Source organism: Opisthocomus hoazin, chromosome 5 (assembly GCF_030867145.1).
Source record: "Opisthocomus hoazin isolate bOpiHoa1 chromosome 5, bOpiHoa1.hap1, whole genome shotgun sequence".
NCBI lineage: Eukaryota > Metazoa > Chordata > Aves > Opisthocomiformes > Opisthocomidae > Opisthocomus > Opisthocomus hoazin.
Genome location: NC_134418.1, coordinates 853,795 through 873,159, shown reverse-complemented (window position 1 = coordinate 873,159; position 19,365 = coordinate 853,795). Strand labels below are relative to the sequence as shown.

Sequence of the window (19,365 nt, the reverse complement as noted above, 5' to 3'; positions counted from 1 at the left end):
TTTTTGTAAAGCGTCGTTGGCTTTTGATGTATTTACCTCAGCCTGTCCTGTTTCCTGTACTGAAGTACTAAAAAATAAAAAGTAGCTGTGAAGTAAAAAAAGAAAACAACACCAACCCAGCCATTCTCCTCTCAGCAGGACACACAAGTCCTTCTGCCAGACCGAGTAATAATAATTGAAATAATTTCTGTCGGGATCGACAGCAGCCCAGGGCAGAAATTTCAGAGCGTTCAGAACGCACAAGGAACATGAGACACTGAGAGGCACTCGCAGTAACGTGACAGAGAGCACGAAATCTGTGGCACAAGAGGCTCAAAGCCAGCCTGGAGAATCAGGCTTCCTTCAGGAGCCCAGCGTGCCACGTCCACCTCCAACAGACGGGGCAAACCTTGAACTTCACAGACTAGGGGCACAGCTCAAGGCGGTGCTTCTTCGCTGCGACTCGAGGGTCGGGTTTTGTGGGGTTTTTTAGAGAAAGAAAGGGTCACGTGAACAGGCAGGTGTGTGAAAGTACAAACTTGATGTTTTCCTGCAGCCCCCCGAGCTCCAGTTCAGTCACTGCTACGAAAAGCACCCCAGGAACACAAAGACACGGGTGGCAGGCACAGAGCTGCCACCAGGCAGAAGGCAGCCGTGAGCTTACCTGTAAGGGATTTTGTTGTCTTGGTGTTCTGGTCTTTTCTATTATGAGAAAAAAAAATTTAAGAAAAAACGGGTTCAGAGACAATTAATGAACATTAAAACAGCTAAAAAAAGCCCAGAAACAGCAAAACACCAGCAACCAGACGCGAGCCGGCGTCGTTTCCAGTCGTTGTAACCAACGCCGACGCACGTGCTGGCAGCACTTACTTTGTACTCGATGCAGCTTTTTTAACGTTCTGAGTCCGTTTTTTCACATTCATTTTGGCCTGGAATGCATAGAAAGAAAAACTTGTACTGCGTCATTTAAACTTTATTTCTAAATGTGACATATACACGCATAAAAACATTATTAGTAATTATTAATAGTAATTAAGTGTAGATATTAATATAGGTTGTATCTTTAGTATCAGTTTAGCAAACACTGATTCACAAATATCAAATTTAAGCAAGAAAAACAGAAAAACGGAATTAGGAAGTGCGTTTACATATTTATTTTAGACAGCTGTTTATGAAATGGAAATTAAAAAGACATTAAAACCACCATTTTTCCGGAGAGCATCAAGTTTTGGAGCAAGACACCAAGCCAGACGCCAAGCAGCCCGCTGTGGCCCAGCCCGCTGCTCACCTGGCCGGGGGACGCTTTCGGCTTCTCCGCTACGCTTATTTTCACCCGCTTCCCGTTCAGCAGCACCGGCACCGTCTCCCCGTACTCCACAGCCGCTATCACAGCTTCCTTGTAGTTCATTTCCAGGAAGGCCTAGAAGAAAGGGCACCCTCAGTCCATGTTTGTGTGACAGGCAGGGCTCAGTGCCACTTTTCCCCCAGCAGATCTGCTCGCGACAGAACGGCAGGCAGCTCCCTCACTCGAAGCTCATGCGGCGTTTGAGGAGGAAGTTTGGGGTTTCAGTGCTGCACAAAAAGCATTCTCCTTCCTCTAACATTTAAGGCTTAGGTAGCACGTGAATTTCTGAAGGGCAGACTCCCAGCTATTCCAAGGCTCCTTGCCATCTTTAACGACCAACGGCCCAGGCAGCCTCGTCCAGGACCCGAACGCCGCGCTGCTTCACCGCCGGACAATTCCCTCGGCGTTCCGACACCAGGGCTTTCTGCAGGAGAACTCACCTCGTTTCTCGAGCGGAACACAAGGAGATCGCTAACTTTGCCGAACGGCTGAACGATTTTTTTAATATCTTGGTCTGAAAAGCCATCATCTGGTAAATCCGATATTTGAAGGACTGTCCCACAGCTCAGCAAGTCCTCTCTCAACAGCTACAAATTGAAAACAGAACAAAAATAAACATTTTCCAAGCCAAGTCCAGTAAGAACAGAAAAGCATCTGTAACCAAACTGACTTTGCAGTGGACAGACTGCGCAGATCGCAGCGGCATTTTGAGCTTTTTGCTTTTCAACACCAGGACAGAGCCACAATTTTGTTGTTCTGCTACTCCACCTCAACCTCCCGTTATCAGAGACACAGAATCACAGAATCACAGAATAGTAGGGGTTGGAAGGGACCTCTGTGGGTCATCTAGTCCAACCCCCCTGCCGAAGCAGGGTCACCTACAGCAGGCTGCACAGGACCTTGTCCAGGCAGGTCTGGAATATCTCCAGAGAAGGAGACTCCACAGCCTCCCTGGGCAGCCTGGGCCAGGGCTCCGGCACCCTCAGAGGGAAGAAGTTCTTCCTCATGTTCAGACGGAACTTCCTGTGCCTCAGTTTGTGCCCATTGCCCCTTGTCCTGTCACTGGGCACCACTGAAAAGAGCTTGGCCCCATCCTCCTGACACCCACCCTGCAGATATTTGTAGGCATTTATAAGGTCCCCTCGCAGCCTTCTCTTCTTCAGGCACAGGGTCACCAAGTCCCACTACACCTTTGTGCTTTCACCAGGCACTACAGATCGGTGCAATTCCAGCTGTCTGGGCCGTGTGGGTATGGAGCTGCACAGTTCCTCTCCTCTCCTTTCCAGGCAATGCCCTCTTTGCTTATCGCTCCGAGGTGGGAACCACCACGGATGACTGCACCCACCCCAGCGTCCGACGTTAACCAGACACAAACCTGGCTGACCAGCAGCGCTCCTCAGAGATCCCAGCAGCCAGCAGGACGGACTAGGACAACACTGGCTTCAGACCGTTGGTACAACGAGAGCAGTAGGTTGCTCTGCCTCGTCTTTTGTGCTCAACAGGGCAAAGTGGACACTTTCTGCCTCCTCTCCGTGACTTTTACTTTCGCAGTGAGCTCCTCCAAACGGAGCTCATCGCTCACGCTTCGCACACACAAGTGCCCAGCAGAGCGAGGACCTGAACTTCATGGGCATTTCTTTCTGCTGTTGGAAAGCACTACGGAGGTTTTGCTTCACATCTGCTAGAAAATCCTCGCTGTGTGAACTACCACAGCCAGCAAACCTCTGCATGAAGACGGCAGCGTCTGTCGCGTGGCATCAGCAAACAGAACAGCTGAGCTTCCCACAGGCGATCCCCCCGAAATGCGGTGCTCACCTAATTCTTCAAATCACAGAGAAAAACACTCAGAAACTCACCCTGTTATAAGGAGGACAAGGTCCGCTGGTTCCTGCGGGTAAGTCTTCCTCCTCCTCTTCCACTTCTTTGCCTTCGGGTGCATCATCAGTTTCAGGAGATGAAGAACCTGACCCAGGCGTAGAAGGAGCGTCTTTCTTCGAAGCCTTTGCAGAGCCACTTGTTTTCAGTGGCTTCTTCGTACTCCTGGGCGTCTTCCCTGCGGCTCCATGAGAGGGTGGTGACTTTCCCGATCCCCAGGAGCCCTGCCCAGCTGCTCGAAGTGACTTGTGCTTATTGAACTCTGCTACAAAGCCAGGCCCCAAACTTTTCACTACTGCCTCCAGAGCGGCCTTTCTGTCTGTGAGCGGAAGGGAAAACAAACTGGGTTTTGGTAGTTTGCTTTTAAAATTAAAAAAAAAAAAACTTACATATATTCCTGATTGGTTTTCTTCAGTTCCAGTTTCACCACCCCTTCCTGATTCAATCCTGAGACGTGCTGAAGTTGGAGACTCTTCCTCACACTCCAGCAGAGATGGCCTACACGTAGTAACAAACCTCTGCACTATTCACAGAATCACAGAATAGTAGGGGTTGGAAGGGACCTCTGTGGGTCACCCAGTCCAACCCCCTGCCCAAGCAGGGTCACCCAGAGCAGGCTGCACAGCACCGCAGCCAGGCGGGCTGGAATATCTCCAGAGAAGGAGACTCCACAGCCTCCCTGGGCAGCCTGGGCCAGGGCTCCGGCACCCTCAGAGAGAAGAAGTTCCTCCTCACGTTCAGACAGAACTTCCTGTGCCTCAGTTTGTGCCCATTGCCCCTTGTCCTGTCACTGGGCACCACTGAAAAGAGCTTGGCCCCATCCTCCTGACCCCCACCCTGCAGATATTTGTAGGCATTTCTAAGGTCCCCTCGCAGCCTTCTCTTCTTCAGGCTGAACAAGCCCAGCTCCCTCAACCTCTCCTCGTAGTGGAGATGCTCCAGTCCCCTCACCATCCTTGTAGCCCTCCGCTGGACTCTCTCCAGTAGCTCTTCATCCTTCTTGAACTGGGGAGCCCAGCACTGGGCACAGTACTCCAGATGAGGCCTCACCAGGGCAGTGTAGAGGGGAAGGAGAACCTCCCTCGTCCTGCTGGCCACACTCTTCTTGATGCACCCCAGGATGCCATTGGCTTTCTTGGCAGCCAGGGCACACTGCTGGCTCATGGTTAACCTGTCGTCCACCAGGACACCCAGGTCCCTCTCCGCAGAGCTGCTCTCCAGCAGGTCCACCCCAAGCCTGTACTATTCTCACTATCTTCTCACGTAACCTGACATCTTTAGTTACACTGAAAACGCGACGTGGCCGGTGACATCTACGCAGCTCCTACCGGCTGGAGCTGAAGAACGACCGTGTAACTGCGCTGTCAGGGCACGTCAGCAGGGAAAAGCAGTTTTCAGGACTCTGATCCTCCTCTCACACACTGATGCACAGCAGTACTCCCTGCCTCGATGCCTTCTGCTAAACTCTGTATCCTGCTCTGTCTTGCTCTTTGTCCTACAGACTGACATTCTGTTTTAAATTATTCTTTAACGATCTGATACAACATTAATTTCCTGCATGCTTGCTTTCTGTGGAAAATTTATATTTTGGTTATTAATTGCCTCTTCCCCTCATTATTCTACACTAGAATGGCTTCCCTTTTACCCTTGCGAAGGTCTCTGAAACTGCCCGTCCCTCCACAACTTTTCTCCCAGACTTCTTCCCCACAAGAGCTCTGGACCTTTTCATTTTCTGAAAGCACACAAACGCCACAGCACACAGCTCAGAGAAAACAGCCAACCTTTTAAAATTCCCCTATTGTATTTTTCTCTTCAGAATTTAAAAAGGAACAAAAACTCTAAACAAATTGGCATTTCAGCCAGAGACTGAGCTCAGAATGAACTTCATGGAACCGAGCAAGCTCACACAGCTTTCCTAGAACAGCAGAAGCTGAACGGAGAGGCACACAGCGGCGCAACAAACAAGGGGGAACGGCTCTAAACTAAAAGAGGGCAGATTGAGATTAGAGATTAGGAAGAAACTCTTCCCCAGGAGGGTGATGAGGCCCTGGCCCAGGCTGCCCAGAGAAGCTGTGGCTGCCCCCTCCCTGGCAGGGTCCAAGGCCAGGCTGGATGGAGCTCTGAGCACCCTGGGCTGGTGGGAGATGTCCCTGCTCATGGCAGGGGGGTTGGAACCAGATGAGCTTTAAGGTGCCTTCTAACCCAAACCATTCTACGACTCTATGAACTTAACTCTTACAAAGGATGTTTCACTGAAAGTCTTCCACGTACCACACTCTTATTTTCCAAACACGCTGCTTTCCCTGTAAACTGAACCTCCACTCCACGCAGCTTCTGAGCACTGCATTTACAGAATCCCAGAATCACAGAATCACAGAATGGTCAGGGTTGGAAGGGACCTCTGGGGGTCACCCAGCCCAGCCCCCTGCCCAAGCAGGGTCACCCAGAGCAGGCTGCACAGGACCTTGTCCAGGCAGGGCTGGAATATCTCCAGAGAAGGAGACTCCACAGCCTCCCTGGGCAGCCTGTTAAATTTTCCTCCTCCTCATCTACACTGCCTTCACAGAGCTCCTGTTCTGGTGCTGAAGGAAGGAGAACCTTCCATTGTCTTCAGTTCTTGACTGTCCGGACTGGCTTAAACACTGAGCACGCTTGGAACAGACACTTGGTTCCACAGGTATCTGATACCCTTGCCCAATTCCTGACACCACACGAGGAAGGCTTCAGGCCTTTCAGCATGCCCCTTTTTTCCCCCAGCCTACTTCTCACAAAGCAACAGCAAAAGGAAAAGCTGCTTTTAGAAACAGAATTTTGCTACAAAAAACGCCCAGGTGGCACCTGGACCTTTTGAAATCCACTCGGTTTTCCCAAAATTACAGGAAGTGTCAGCCTGGCAGCGCGTACCCACCCCCCGTACCTTGAGACCGGGTTGACCTCCTCGATGCCCAGTCATTGCTGGAAGACCTCTGAGGTCGCGAACTGGTTCTTAGCGGGTTTCTGGAGCGCTGCGGTGACCTGGACCGGTGTCTGGGGCTAAGGCGTCGCATCTGCCGTGGGCTTCGACTCCTCGGCCTTGTTGACCTGAAGCGGCCAGGGCTCCTGGACCGCGACCGCGACCGGCGCAGAGCATAGCCAGAGCCTGTGAACCTCGACCGCCGGGGACTGGGGCTGGCAGAGTTGGATCGACGCCGCGGGGTCTGGTTTTCTTTTCTGTCGCCAGCATTCCTATCAGAATAAAGGCATAGAGCGAGTTTTGACCAGGCAGAAAAGACTCATTAATCCAAGTCTGTTAAAACCTACTTTCTGCAAAAAAGAACCCAAACTGACAAAGTTAGGGTCTAATTTGTTAGCAAACACACTTCACGTACTGGGAACACGTTTGCTGTATGAATTTAGGATGGGTAGATGGAACTGAGAAGAAGCAAGCAGGAGAGAAAAACCTGCCTGGTACAGGACAAAGCTGTACAGAACACCGAGGTCACCAGCTGCAGTGCTGTGAAAAAAATAACAGGAAAAGGATACATGACAGAGTAAGGAATTAAGATACTTTCCTTGCTTCTTCCAGATTTAGTTTGGAAGTAAGCAACCTTGAGACGTTCTGTCTAGAAGATGAACAGAGACTGAAAGAGAGATCTGAGAGGACTACATAAATCTACGTGGCCTGCATCCTTCTGCTCCCTAGAGAGGTCGACTCGATGAGGAACATGGAAAGATGCAACAGTGAGGACATCCCTGAGAGAAACAGTCCCTCTTGGAGACAGCGACGGCAGCCAGGCACAGTAAAACCCTGCCAGGACAGATCATGGGAGCAAAAGGGAAAACCTTGAAAACCGCCAGAGCATTCGCCTCAATATCCAGAACATTTCATACGGGCTGGTCAGCTGGCAGGCTGTGTCTCTTAACACAACGTGGAAGAGAAGTCCACATTGCAACTGGAAAGTGGCTTCATCTGGAGCATCAGGGCTTAGTGAATCGGCAGGTCGAGCCCTGTTCTCGCTGCCTAAGACTGTGGTTAGACAAGGTTCCTCCACAACAAAACAGGTCGAGGAGAGAAGACGGACAGCCAGGAGAAGGGAATGACAGACAACCGAGGGAGCTGCTGCCCAGCCTTTCTGGCCAGCAGCGAGATGAGGACAGCTGGACAACCCTCAGGTCTCCTAAATTCCATCCCACCCCACCCCAGGGATTAAAGCCTCACAGCGTCACTTAATTAGCGCGTTTCGAACATCGTGAAAAATCCATGCAAATGATGTAAATCCCATCATTCCTGTGCTGAACGTTTGCAGGCACTAACAAAGCGCCACAATTTACAAACAGCAAGCACGAAGAGAGGTACCAGAGCGTGAACAGGACAGGGCAAGCCCACCGACCCTGCCCCGAGACCGGACCGCCGGACTGCGGCCACCGAGAGCCTCCAGCTGCATCCGGACCCTCCCCGCGGGAGGCATGCGCTCGTCAGCACGGGTGGGAGAAAGCACCACCCTAAAACACAGCTCCCGACCCACCCGCGAGCACCGAAGCTCCCTCGCTCACAAAAAGCTCTATTAAACACTTCTCCACTTCATCAAGGTCCTCCAGCGAAGAGCAGATCCCTTCGCCTCGGCTGAGGCACCACCAGCACCCCTGGACACCTCACCCAGCTTGAGGTTTTAAAATACAATTCTTCTCCTCGTGAAAGTTTCAAAAGCATATTTGCTTTATTTCTCTCTTTAAAGTTCTATTTCTCCTTGTTTAGAACATGGAGAGGCCTCAGATGCACCCTGCAAATTAACCCGCCCTACATACTCAGCTTTGTAACGCTTTTTTTTTTTCTTAAACTGAATAGTCAGCTTCCCAGGAATTGTGTCAAACTAATTAATGCAAAGTCACAGGAAAATCCAGCCATAATTAAAGTCCTATCGTTCCTACTTGTATGTAAATCAAAATGCGTACAAATATTGACCCAGTAAAACAATCTTGCTGAGATTCAAGCAGAATTAGGCCACAGGGGACGTTTTTAAAAAAGAATTAATAGTAACCAGCAGAATTCCACAGGGCAGAAGAGAGAGGAGTTCCTGAATTCCAGCGTGTTTCCAGCTTGCGATCCCGCAGCTCCCCACGGGACCTAGGGACTGCAGCGGCTGTGAAATCCGAGCTCGCACTAACACGCCCGTCATCCAACTGGTCTCAGGCTGCGACAGGGAGCGGCTTAACTGGAAACCAGAATGGGTCTGAAGGTCAGGAATCACTCACACAGTCCGCCCAGTGAGCCCGCACCCCTCAGCCTCACAGAATCACAGAATCACAGAATAGTAGGGGTTGGCAGGGACCTCTGTGGGTCACCCAGCCCAGCCCCCTGCCCAAGCAGGGTCACCCAGAGCAGGCTGCACAGCACCGCATCCAGGAGGGTCTGGAATATCTCCAGAGAAGGAGACTCCACAGCCTCCCTGGGCAGCCTGGGCCAGGGCTCCGGCACCCTCAGAGGGAAGAAGTTCTTCCTCATCTTCAGACGGAACTTCCTGTGCCTCAGTTTGTGCCCATTGCCCCTTGTCCTGTCGCTGGGCACCACTGAAAAGAGCTTGGCCCCATCCTCCTGACACCCACCCTGCAGATATTTGTAGGCATTTATAAGATCCCCTCGCAGCCTTCTCTTCTTCAGGCTGAACAAGCCCAGTTCCCTCAACCTCTCCTCGTAGTGGAGATGCTCCAGTCCCCTCCTCATCCTTGTAGCCCTCTGCTGGACTCTCTCCAGTAGCTCTTCATCCTTCTTGAACTGGGGAGCCCAGAACTGGACACAGTACTCCAGATGAGGCCTCACCAGGGCAGTGTAGAGGGGAAGGAGAACCTCCCTTGTCCTGCTGGCCACACTCTTCTTGATGCACCCCAGGATCCCATTGGCTTTCTTGGCAGCCAGGGCACACTGCTGGCTCATGGTTAACCTGTCGTCCACCAGGACGCCCAGGTCCCTCTCCGCAGAGCTGCTCTCCAGCAGGGCCGCCCCAAGCCTGTACTGGTGCCTGGGGTTGTTCCTCCCCAGGGGCAGGACCCTGCACTTGCCCTTGTTGAACCTCATCAGGTTCCTCTCTGCCCAGCTTTCCAGCCTATCCAGGTCACGCTGAATGGCAGCACAGCCTGCTGGTGTATCTACCACACCTCCCAGTTTGGTGTCATCAGCAAACTTGCTTGAGCCTCGCTCGGCTCCTCCGGCCAGCACGGCAGGACTAACGGGAGCACGGTTAGCAGGCTCGAGGGCAGTCTGCTCGGGCTATCAGTCTTCAGGCTCTCTACAGACTTCACTCTCACAGAATCCCAGAGTGGTGGGGTTGGCAGGGCCCTCTGGGGTCCCCCAGCCCAGCCCCCTGCCCAAGCAGGGTCACCCAGAGCAGGGGGCACAGCACCGCGGCCAGGCGGGGCTGGAATATCTCCAGAGAAGGAGACTCCACAGCCTCCCTGGGCAGCCTGGGCCAGGGCTCCGGCACCCTCAGAGGGAAGAAGTTCTTCCTCGGGTTCAGCTGGAGCTTCCTCTGCTCCAGTTTGTGCCCGTTGCCTCTTCTCCTGTCGTTGGGCACCACTGGGAAGAGTCTGGCCCCATCCTCCTGACCCCCCCCCTGCAGATATTTAGAGGCATTTCGAAGGTCCCCTCGCAGCCTTCTCTTCTCCAGGCTGAACAAGCCCAGCTCCCTCAGCCTCTCCTGGCAGCAGAGATGCTCTCACCCTTCTGGAGGCACTTTAGATACCGTGCCACTTACACTGTGAAACAAACTCAGGACAAAAACCACAACAGCACCCCACAGAATTTTATAATGAAATCACGACACCACTAACAGAGCTTGCCAGCAAGCAAAACGGAAAAATTAATTGCATTAATTGCCACGTTTCTAACAGCAACTAATTCAAAGCAACCCGTAAGCAAAAGCAGTTACCTCTTTGAGGAGTGAGACTCGGGGTTCCAGTCAGGGTATCTGTGAAATGTTAAAAGCACCAGCGTCAGTGAAAAAGCTGAATTTGCCTCCTGAGCACAATTCTCGCTCACGCGCGGCAGCTTTCAGAGACAAACGTTCCCATCGAGGACCCCCGAAGCACCAAGCGTCAGTTCATCCCCTAAGGGTCTAAAGCCGGTCCCGAACAGCGCCCGGACACCCACCACCCAGTTCAGGAGACCCAACAAGCCCACTGCCACGGCCACGTGCACGCACAGGGAACACTTTGTGCACTACGGGGACGTTTTAAGCAGGTTCCTTACTGTTGGCGTAGCTGGCGGCAGCTTTCGATGTGAGGAGCGGTGTTCTGGTGCAGAATCCAGTCCTAAGAGGAGAAAAGACATCCAGAGAAGCGTGGTTAGCACGGAAAGGGTTCACATTCGACCACAATTTCTAGTTACGTGGTGGCGAATTTCACCTTCCATCAAATTTAACTTCACGAATGTCAAGGTCAAATCTCTCGCTTCAAATTATGACTCTTTAAGCTAAAGAAGAAAATCCTTGATGGTTCTCAAATGGTCTCAGAGAACACAAAGGAATCTAAGTGGAAGCTGAACCAAACGCGTCCCATGACTGGGTTGTCCTCACCACACTTCTACTGCAAAAGGCTGATCCACCGGCCGGCCGTATGGGAAGAGAGAAAGCTCGGAGCGGTCTTCTCAGCTTGTGGGACGGATGGACACAGCCCAGCAAACTGGGCTGAATCAACCAGCGAGCCCGACACAGCGTGGTCTCTTTAAGCCAAACCTCATTTCTGCAGAGCCTTGACTTCTCATGCCGTGAGCTCAAGAACGTTCACTCCTCATAACGTCACAGCTAAAGGTCAGGCAGAAAGTCTGATGAGCTGCTTCACACACGCACTGATTTATATTTAAAAAACCATAACAGATGTTTTACTTGGGAATAACCGATGGGTTAAGCACCAGGCAAATCCAGAGCACAACGCCCTCAATCCTGAAAAATCCTTCAGCACAGGTTTAGCTCTAACCACAGAATCCGTCCCTAGGAGGGGAAACTATGCCTGGAGATGTAATTCTTGTATGATTGTTATGAAAGCAAACTGAGCGAAAGCTGTGGTCAGTTTGCTATCGAGAAGAGATACTGCGTGCTCCGAAGCTGAAAGGCATCACAGGTCATCCCCAACAACTACTGAGCGTGCTTAAAAATCCAACTTCTGGCTGCTGTGATCTTTTAAAACAGATAATTTTGGCTGAATAACGCAACTGGCAAGCAAGGCTTGACGAAATAATTTGCAGATGTGGAATTACACGTCACTTTTTCTAAGCACGCCCTGGTTTCTAACACACAAGCTGCTGAACTGCACTGTTGGCAGCACCCAGCCCTCTCGTTCACTGACAGAGCCGCTGAACGCAGCGCTGGTGCCCTCGGAGCCCGCGGGCTGGCGGAACGAACGCGACCAGGGCAGGGTTAGCTTTGTGCCCTCCGGCAGCACAGAGAGCGGGGAAAAGAGCCGGTCCTGGCATCCACACCAGGCCTCATCTGGAGTCCTGGGTCCAGTGCTGGGCTCCCCAGTTCAAGAAAGATGAGGAGCTGCTGGAGAGAGTCCAGCACAGGGCTGCGAGGATGAGGAGGGGACTGGAGCATCTCTGCTACGAGGAGAGGCTGAGGGAGCTGGGCTTGTTCTGCCTGGAGAAGAGAAGGCTGAGAGGGGACCTTCGAAATGCCCCTAAATATCTGCAGGGGGGGGGTCAGGAGGACGGGGCCAGACTCTTTCCAGTGGTGCCCAGCACCAGGACAAGGGGCAACGGGCACAAACTGAAGCACAGGAAGCTCCAGCTGAACCCGAGGAAGAACTTCTTCCCTCTGAGGGTGCCGGAGCCCTGGCCCAGGCTGCCCAGGGAGGCTGTGGAGTCTCCTTCTCTGGAGATATTCCAGCCCCGCCTGGACAAGGTCCTGTGCCCTCTGCTCTGGGTGACCCTGCTTGGGCAGGGGGTTGGGCTGGGTGACCCACAGAGGTCCCTTCCAACCCCGACCATTCAGTGATTCTGTGAGCAGCCTCTCAACGCTGCAGCGTGCTGCGAGGCAGCGACCCAAGCTGTTTATAAAGCCACTAACGTACATTTTAAGCACAAGACTCCTTCTCATTTCCTGAAGAAGCAGACATACTGGCGAAGCAATCTCCGACAGGCACCAACAGCTTTACCCAGCCGCGTTCAGGAACAGATTCTGTTCACGTGCAGAGGGAAAAGCGCTGCTCTCCCCGGCTGCACCGAGGCAAACCGAGAGCGGACGACGTGCAGCCGCGGCACCGCGCGCACACCGGAGCCAGCAATCCGCCCTCACACGCGGGGTTTTGTCCCCAGTGACACGCCACCACTGAGCAATCCTACGCACCGACAGCCTTCAAGCTCGACAGCAAAAACGGAGAACTATCACTCCAGGATGAAAGCAAACTCATCTGTGGAAGCGAGCGGCAATCGGGCTCCGAGGCTCCCAGTCCCGTGGCCCCGAAGGAAGAACGCGCCCACGGTGTCCCGAGGGAGGCCGCTCCGCTCCCAAGGGGCTTTAGCTACTGGTCCAACGAGCACGAACAAGACTGGCAGGCCTACAAAGAGACATTCTGCTCCCTAACAAACAGGACATTCTTCTCTTCTCCAAGCTTGCATTATACCAGTGCCCTCTTGCATTTCACCCAGTTACAGAAGCCTTCATCTACGCGTATTCCTCCTCTTTAATTCCTCGCCCTTCTCAGTCTTCAGAAATATTCCACTCCCCGGGCAAGTCTGTCCCCAAAGAAGGATCCTTCCCGGCAAAGGACAGGATCCCTTCCCAGCACCACCACTCCATCAGCCCTGGAACGGGTGACACCTTGCAGCCAGCGTCCCACAGCCCAAATGTGCACCACTGGCAAATCTGCTACCTGTGGGTCACGGAACGGGCTGGGTGGAAGGGACCTGACAGACCATCTCGTCCCAAGCCCCTGCCACGGGCAGGGACCTCTTCCCCCAGCCCAGGCTGCTCCCAGCCCCGTCCAACCTGGCCTTGAGCCCTGCCAGGGAGGGGGCAGCCCCAGCTCCTCGGGGCAGTCTGGGCCAGGGCCTCACCACCCTCATACCAAAGGCCTTACAGAAGTCCAAGCAGACGACATCCATAGCTCCTCCCTTGTCCACTGGTGCGGTCACGCCATCGCAGAAGGCCACTGGGTTGGTCAGGCAGGACATGCCCTTGGTGAAGCCGTGCTGGCTGTCTCCAGTCACCTCCCTGCCCTCCCTGGGCCTCAGCAGAGCTTCTGGGAGGAGCTGCTCCATGATCTTCCCCAGCACAGAGGGCAGGCTGAGAGGTCAGCAGTGCCCAGGGTCCTCCTGTCCACCCTTGCTAAAAATGAGCACAACGTTTCCCTTCTTCCAGTCACCAGGGCCTTCACCTGACGGCCAGGACCTGTCAGGTATCCTGGAGAGTGGCTTGGCAGCTCCATGGGCCAACTCCCTCCGGACTCCGGGGTGCATCTCCTCAGGGCCCACAGACCTGTGTGTGGTCGGGTTCCTCAGGCGGTCACAAACCCCATCTTCTCCTACAGTGGGACTTTACTCCCCCAGTCCCCATCCTGCGGTCCACGCTCTCGAGAGCTGTGGGTAGAGAGGCTGCCAGTGAAGACCGAGGCAAAAAAGTTGTTGGGTCCCTCAGCCTTCGCCTCGTCCGTTGTTCCCAGCTTGCCAGCCTTGCTCATAGCGGGGTGCGCTTTCTCTGACCTTCCTCTTCTGGCTGACGTACCTGCAGAAGCCCATCTTGTTACTCCCTGCGTCCCTCACCAAGCTCAGCTCCCGCTGCGCCCTGGCCCTCCTGGCCCCATCCGTGCACACCCGGGCAGCGTCCCTGCACTGTGCCCGGGATCCCTGTCCCTGCTCCCACCACCTGGGCACCACCTTCTTGCCCTGTGGTCTGACCAGCCCGTCTCGACTCAGCCATGCTGGTCTCTCACCTTCCTTCCCTGGTTTCTTACACCCGGGGATCGAGAGCTCCTGCGCTCTGTGGAAAGTGTCCTGAAAGATCTGCCAGCTCTGTTCCGCTCCCCTGTCCCCGAGGGCAGTATCCCAGGGGTCCTGCTGACTCCATCCTCGAAGAGCTGGAAGTTTGCTTTCCTAAAATTCAGGGCCCTGACTCTACTCTTCCCCTGACCCTCATCCCTCAGGACCATGAACTCCACCTGTGCGTGATCCCTGCAGCCTGGGCTGCCTCCAGGCTTGACACCACCGATGAGCTCACTCGCGTCGGTGCCCAGCAGGTCCAGTATCGCATCCCCTCAGGCAGGGCTGCCTGTTACCAGCCTGAAGAAGTTCTCCTCCATGCTCTCCAGGAGTCTCGGGGGTTGCCCACAGCTCGCCGTGCTGTCTTCCCGCAGATGTGGGGGTGGCTGGAGCCCCCCAGCAGGTCCAGAGCCTGCGAGCACGAAGCCTCCTGGAGCTGGAGGAACCAGGCTCGCTCAGTAGGCTCTCCTTGACTAGGTGGCCTAGAGCAGACCTCGGTCTCCAATCCCTCCCCTTCAGCTCTCAACCTGCTCGTGGCTGTTCTTCAGGGACAGCTCTCCACACTGGATCCACTCCTCGGTGGAGAAGGCTTCCAGCTCCTCCTGTTTGCTGCCCACGCTGCGCCACCAAAAAGGTCCTGAAGCAGCAGCTGGCAGTGTCTCCAGTCTCCAAACTGGCCTCTTCTGATGGTGGTCAGGCAGTCACGCACCGGGACAGAACCTGCTCCTGTCTGTGCTGGTTTCACAGCATGGCATTATGTGGAAAAACTGGGAATAAAATGGACTAGCCACTATTTTGTGCCCTTACTGCAGCAAAGGATTCACAAGTTCTGTGGAGAACAACGAGTCCCCATGACTTTACGCAATCTCAAGCCCGAGAAGACACCACCCTCACTTTAAAACTATCTGAGTTAGAAAACAAAAACTGTAATACATGGTAAATATGATCCCTCGTGCTGGCAACGCTGCAAATCTGCTTTGTTCCAAAAGTGACATCTGTTTGGAAACAGAGAAATCACACTTTATTACTCCAACACATCCACAACCTCCAGCTGAAAATGAAGCTGCCCCACGAAACATTTATAAAGCGTTTCAGTGTGTTGGGGGGTTTGTAAAGGCGTCTGAAAGCAGACAACGCTGCGGTGGGTTTCCATCTCAGCGCAGAACTGCGCACTCTCCCCTGAAAAAATGCTGCAGGACACAAACGCACAGGTTTTTGAGGACACCTTCCAGATCACCAGGTGACCTCAGCATCAACTCGTTTTCCAAAAGCCCACCTCTGTGACTACACCTTTTCTTCTACCACAGCACCGTGTACAGCCAGCTCGGACAAAGCCACGGAAACCTTCCTAACACAAGACAGAAACAGGGACAGATCTTTCACGTTTCCGACGCCGCTCCAACAACAACCAGCTTCGAAGTCCAGGGTAATCATTGTTTACCACAAGCCCATGGTATTTCAGAGAGCTAAGCAGCCCACGAGAGAGCTGGTGCTCGTCTGAAGGACACAGGCAGCGGTCTGCGGTCTCCAGCTGCACCGTGGACTCAAAGCGCAGCGCTTCTCCCCGCTCAGCTCTGACCAAACCCGGCAGCAAGAGCCACCCGGGCCGGCCAGAGGCACCGTCAAGGCACCAACGCTCCCCTCGCCTGTGGCTGAAGATCCAGGGAACCCTTCTGGTCGCTAGAGCAATGCTGAACAGTCTCTCCAAAGCCCGTGGCACGACAGCTGGAGCGGCCTTCGCATTCGGCCCCGCACTGCAGGCAGCTTATCTGGCAGCTGCTGACCTGCCACGTCTCCTCGCACGCCAGCATCATCCCCGTGCTTTAGAAAAAAGCCACAAAGCTTAAAAAAAAAATGTACTTTTCATGGACAGCTATGCTATGCAGACAGAAGATATTTTAACTTCTGAACAGCGTATTAGCAAAAAAAACCCCACCTTCAAATCTATACAAATAGCTCTGTAGGTGTTCAGGATTCTTTTCAGATTGCAAAAGAAAATAGAAAAAACATTTACTCGCTTAGCTGCATGACACTCAGCGCAGAATTCGGTGTTTTGCTAGAACGTAGACATCCCGAGGCCATCTTCAGCTCCTGACACCTCGGTAATTAAGCAAGTTAGATACTGAAGAGGAAAGACCTACAGGGAGAACCGATGGGATGCTCAGGGGAACAGCAGCAGCACCTTTCGCTCCAGGCCAGAACTCCGGCAGTGTCCCCACCGCAGCGACGGGAGAGCCAAGCTGGCAGAACGAGGGGGGCACAGGTCGGACGACGCCAACGCCACCCTTCTGCCAGACAGTTCCTGGGGCTTCCTGACTCGCCAGGAGCACGAGCTGGGTCTCGCCTCCAGCCATAATCCTGTAATTTTAATAACCCAATGCCAGGTGACACACTGGAACTCTCTTCCGACAGGCAACGCAGCTTCTGCTTCAACCCTGGCAAGACCACGAACCCCAGATGAGTTTGCACTTCAGTGCAAGACTGGATTAAAAGAATCTATGAAAACAGACAGCTCATCACCATGAATAACCGGAACTTGAAATCCATCATTTTAGCATCACTGAAACTTTGTTTCTCAGACACCCAGCCTCTTCAAGCGCTGGATACAGGGCTATGAGGATGAGGAGGGGACTGGAGCATCTCCCCTACGAGGAGAGGCTGAGGGAGCTGGGCTTGTTCAGCCTGGAGAAGAGAAGGCTGAGAGGGGACCTTCGAAATGCCTCTAAATATCTGCAGGGGGGGGGTCAGGAGGACGGGGCCAGACTCTTTCCAGGGGTGCCCAGCGACAGGACAAGGGGCAACGGGCACAAACTGGAGCAGAGGAAGCTCCAGCTGAACCCGAGGAAGAACTTCTTCCCTCTGAGGGTGCCGGAGCCCTGGCCCAGGCTGCCCAGGGAGGCTGTGGAGTCTCCTTCTCTGGAGATATTCCAGCCCCGCCTGGACAAGGTCCTGTGCCCCCTGCTCCGGGTGACCCTGCTTGGGCAGGGGGCTGGGCTGGGGGACCCCAGAGGGCCCTGCCAACCCCAACCATTCTGTGATTCCGTGGATAAAGCAAAGGCTCTCCTCATTCGGTAGCTTTCACCATCCTCATCCATTCTTGCTCCACGTTACCCGCTTTGCTTGCCTACTTTCTTCCCAAGTCGCCACCTTACAAAGACATTTTACAACACAGCACTCTTCAACTGCTTGTTACAACGTGGTACTGCACACCAGAAAGCACGGTTTCTAGTCACTTCAACCTCAAAACCGCGCTGAAGATCCAGTCCGTCCACACGGGTGCTGGGAGACTGAGAGCCCGTCCAGCTTGCCCAGCCCCTCTTCTCCCACGGCGTGCAGGAGGGGACGGCTGGGGCGGCAAACGCCTTCTCCAGAACGCACCTCCAGGCGCCCGCTCAGCCGGGACATCCCGAGCCGCCCGAGCAGCTTCGCGTGGCCTTCAACAGGTCCTCTTCCATCAACTTGTTCTTCAACCACGATTTCACAACACTGCGGCAAACAGGATCCACGTTCTGTGGGAAACCACCATTTCTTGACGCAAGTCCTACCCCACGCGACCATCGGTTCCTGCTGCGCCATTTCCCCACCGCTCCTCCGGCCGTTCAAGGGTGCCGCTCCGCCTGCCGCCTCTGCAACGCCGAGCACAACTTTCCAGACAAAAAACGGAACATTCAGGTCACCTCTAACCATGCGACCGAGAGACGGCAACTTTATTTGCGAAACCAAACCGTAAAACTGAAAATAAGAGGAATTATTTTTCAGAATTCATTCATACACAAGATTAACATTTCTTGAACAAACTTATTTTTTGCAGTAAGAAAATAAAAACACAAACCCTTAACTCTTCTGGTTATTTTGCAACGCTGTTGTCTCGGCATGGCTTGCCCTGTGAGGTCTCCAAAGAGTCTGAACCGCCTACGCAGCAGCGGGTGCACGTCAAGGAAATGACACCGGGCTGGACACGGCTCATACCCACCAGAGCTGGCAGCAGCTGGGGCAGGGAGAGAGGGCTGCGTGGCTGCAGTCGGAGCAGAATGCCCAGAGAGCACGTGCTACACTGCAGTGCCGTCAGGACAAGAAGTTGTAACCTTTAACCTCTTCAGAAAAAGTCATCGTTAGTTTGTCAGTAAGTATTTATAGCAAAAACAGTTGTTTCATTTTAGAAAGTATCGGTAAGCACGCTAGGGAATAATTCACATTTAAACAGCTCACACTTATCTGAAGTGCTCGGTCCATTTCTTAACACCAACCCAGATCTGTCGCCCTGTTCAATTTTACACATTTTTTATTTGACATCAAACTTCCCTTTAAGTTTTCAAGCAGCCGCAGCCCTCCCTGGCCTTCAGTGCTTCCAGTCCAAAAGCACCTGAAAATCGGTTTTTGCTCTGCAGCCCCAGCGCAGCTGCCACCGTCTCGGCTCTCACCCAGCGCTCTCCACACGCGGCACCAGCACGGGCCGGCAACCCTGCCTGTTTCTGCAAACCGCTACCAAGCGCCCCAGACCACTCACAATTTAAACACAGGACACTACTAACGAATTCTTCAATTTTTTTTAAATTACTTTCTCCTGTATTTCTGACACACCAAGCCTAGGTCTTTCAGGAAAAACCACAGCTTTCAGATTGATTTCTCCCTCCCAGTACCCACCAGTTCCCCGCTTTTCCTCCCTCAAGAGCTGAAACTGTTGTTGCTTCAGAGCCGCCGGCTCTGTGGTAGCCCTCGCTCTCCGGAACAGCCAACACCACACAGACCACGTTTGGAAGATTAAATTTTTGCAGATAAATGGGCTGCTTTGGCTCAACGCTGACTTTGCAGGCAGGGGGCTGAACACACGAACGTCTCGCCCACCCTGCCGCGGCTCGGCACCGCGTTTCGGCACACATTTCAGTCACCCAGATGACGCCAGCATTTTACTCCACCGATAAAGGGTTCGTTTTGTCATTTGAAACCCATTGCAGAAGAGAGAAATCACTTTTAACATTAAAAAAATAAATAAATATCAAGGTGCACGGCAACTTTGAGATGGAATTTGGAACAGAACTCGCTGCGCAGCAGGTACAGGAATTCACTAGCACCGCTTCCAGCATTTCCACATCTGCACGGAAGCCCCCACGCTGGCGAACAGCATCACAAGTCACTTAACACACGGTCAAAAATTAAGTTTATAAAACAGCGCAGCAGGTAAGATGCCGAGCAGAGGTTTATGCAATAATCTTTGAAAGAC

General features: G+C 53.3%; 1 protein-coding gene across 2 annotated transcripts in view; it reads right to left on the bottom strand.

The window, feature by feature from the left end:
• ZNF638 (zinc finger protein 638) overlaps window positions 1–19,365 on the bottom strand; it is a 73,500-nt gene that overhangs the window by 25,102 nt on the left and 29,033 nt on the right. For both annotated transcript variants that reach the window (XM_075420216.1, XM_075420218.1), the window contains exons 3-10: window positions 10,422–10,483; window positions 10,102–10,140; window positions 6,117–6,424; window positions 3,181–3,518; window positions 1,765–1,911; window positions 1,268–1,399; window positions 850–908; window positions 644–681 (exon numbers count right to left, since the gene is read on the bottom strand). In XM_075420216.1, coding sequence (XP_075276331.1) covers window positions 644–681; window positions 850–908; window positions 1,268–1,399; window positions 1,765–1,911; window positions 3,181–3,518; window positions 6,117–6,424; window positions 10,102–10,140; window positions 10,422–10,483 — 1,123 coding nt within the window. The remainder of the gene's footprint in view (window positions 1–643; window positions 682–849; window positions 909–1,267; window positions 1,400–1,764; window positions 1,912–3,180; window positions 3,519–6,116; window positions 6,425–10,101; window positions 10,141–10,421; window positions 10,484–19,365) is intronic.